The following is a 2,495-nucleotide window of genomic DNA, read 5'->3' on the forward strand; positions in this document are numbered from 1 at the left end:
AAAAAGTTGTCATAATTAAATTAAATTTAAGAATAACTAGGCGGGATTTTTTTATATAGTATATATTTTTCAACCATAACACTATGTTTGCACCATGTTTGGTTCAAATTTTACAGTAACACAGTTGTTTGGTTCATTGAAAAACTCAAACGCTCAATGACGACTTTAACTTTATTCCGAAAATCGCTGAATAACCATTTAGGGGAGGTGCCGAATTGGCTATTACAGCCTCTCCATCGAATGGCCCTTCTTTTTCTCTCCGAAAATACCCTTAGACTGAAATTTCTCAACGGTTTCATCTTTTTTTCTTTGGCCATCAACAATCTCACGCTCAAATCAACTTGAAGGCCAAATACCCGCACTTTGTTTGCCACTCCTAAGCGATTCCAACCCATCACTGGAGTCACCTAGTGCCCACCAAGGCCCTACTTGTTTTTATGGTCTCAGTGCTAAGCTTGTTGACAGAGCTGGCTTTCAGTATTGTTTCACTAGTGGTACCCTTGCTTTCTTTTCCATTTTTTTCATTGATTTAGGAATTTTAAAATGTGAGTTTTCTTCAGTTGGACTTGTTAGATCTAAAAGCTTTAAATAATTCACAAAAAAAGGCCTTTAAATTGTTAAATGATGAAATTATAAAAACTTAGACATGTAAATGTAAATTTCAAAATTCCCAAATAAAAAGATTAACCATGGTTGGTTGAATCTTGGTGATTCTCCTATTTATACACATCTATATATAGACAATGTTTACTCATTGTATACTCACCTTGTAGTTCTCATTTTCCAGTTTCTTTCTTTCAATTAAAGGTAAATTTTATCCAAAATGATTGAAACTTTTTATATTGATTAATATTCTAGATTTTGTTGTAAGTTCAATTCAACTAAGGTTCATTTTGCATTTTTATTCAACTTTTTTTTTTTCTGATGATTTTGCATTAAGGATCATCATGTTGTATGGGTTGTCAATATTACTAATTAATTGTTGTTCTTTTGTCATCTTTGATATGGCTTTTGGCTCTTTTAAGTAATGGTTTCAAGCCTTATCAACATTGTTTTAACAGTTGGCCTTATTGCATTTTCTTGCAGGCAGTAGTAAGTGGTCTCCTTTTGAAGCTACCATATTTGAGTATCTTCATGTTGGCTTCAATAAACTTTCATATGACTCCTTGAGGTTCATATTAATGACCCATTGCCAATTTTTATATCTTTATACATTTGGAAACTCATAATGCGTATTTTGTGGGTGAAGCTTCAAGTATATAGTTAAATATGTTTAAAATTTTGGCCTTTATTATATGCTTTTTCCTAAGGGAGCTATCACTTTGGTTAAAATAACTTAAACTCAATGGTCTCTCTTTGCTTTTGACAACACACAGTGATAGCTTTAGCCATTATTATATGCTTTTTCATCGGTGAGCTACCATTTTGGTTAAAATTGCTTTAACTTAATGGTCTCTTATCTTTGCTTTTGGCAAAGCATAATGATAGCTTTGACTGAGGCCATGACCTCCCTATGTCGATGAATGCACCGGGAGAGATATTCTGAAGTAAATTTTAGGAGAAAATATTAGGCACTGTATGTTTTCAATTTTTCTTCAGATTTGGTAACCATATATAGTTCTCACGGTCATTAGATAAATAGCTTTTAAGTATGCTATTTGCTATTACACTGGAATTCATCATATACAACAACCATCTGTTATGACCTGAATGGTTTTTCTTGCAAGTGAAGATGTTAAGGATCATTGCCTCATCAATGAGAACCCTTGGACCTCATGCAATGTTTTATCTTGTTGCTGCTGTCTCTAATTTTTATGTTCCTTGGAAGAGCATGGTAATGGTTCAATATAATGAAATCATCATCCTTTTCTAGCATGGTAATGGTAACGGTAATAGTTCAATATAATGTATTTGCTTTGCCTTTTTAATGTTATATCTTTTTTCTTTTTTTTTTGGTTCAGGAACTTGTGCCCCTAAAGAAACAGCATGCCATTGCCAAAAATGGGTCTTTACCTGCAAAGAAAGAAAAACAAGCTAGAATTTCAGATTCTTTTGAGTCTAGTAGTGAGGAAGATTCATCCTCAGATGAAGTGAGTGTTACGCTCATGTTTGTAAAAGTTGCATGGTTGCACGTGGTCTTTATATGATTGTTTATGTTGCAATTTTTCCCCAGGAAGCCCCTGCTAAGAATGAAATACTTGTAGTTGCTAAAAAGGGGTCTGTCCCTGTTGCTAAGACAAAGAAAGCAGATAGCAGTTCAGATCCTTCTGATGATTATGGCTCTGTTGAAAAATAGCTAAGTACTGAGGCTAATTATGGACTGAACCAAAAAAATTTATACAATCTCCTGATATTTTATCTTCTATTGAATTTTGATATAGGAGTCTGCTGTAAAAACAAAGGTAGCAGTTGTTAAAAATGGCTCTGCACCTTGTAATAAAGGCAAGTCTTCTAGTAGTTTGGATTCTTAAGATGAAGATAGCAGCTTAGATGAA

General features: G+C 33.5%; 1 protein-coding gene across 2 annotated transcripts; it reads left to right on the plus strand.

Annotated features, from left to right (window-relative positions):
- Window positions 1-1,576: 1,576 nt before the first annotated feature.
- Window positions 1,577-2,495, plus strand: LOC105804052 (phosphopantothenate--cysteine ligase 1-like). Of its 2 annotated transcripts, none has more exons than XM_052623044.1 (3): window positions 1,577-1,877; window positions 1,962-2,090; window positions 2,174-2,495. In XM_052623044.1, exons 1-3 carry the CDS (start codon window positions 1,851-1,853, stop codon window positions 2,294-2,296), a joined length of 279 nt encoding a protein of 92 aa, XP_052479004.1. In that variant the 5' UTR covers window positions 1,577-1,850; the 3' UTR covers window positions 2,297-2,495. The 2 variants fall into 2 exon arrangements, with proteins under 2 accessions (XP_052479004.1, XP_052479003.1); XM_052623043.1 differs by having other exon boundaries at window positions 1,577-1,834.

This window comes from Gossypium raimondii, chromosome 11 (assembly GCF_025698545.1).
Source record: "Gossypium raimondii isolate GPD5lz chromosome 11, ASM2569854v1, whole genome shotgun sequence".
NCBI classification, from domain to species: domain Eukaryota; kingdom Viridiplantae; phylum Streptophyta; class Magnoliopsida; order Malvales; family Malvaceae; genus Gossypium; species Gossypium raimondii.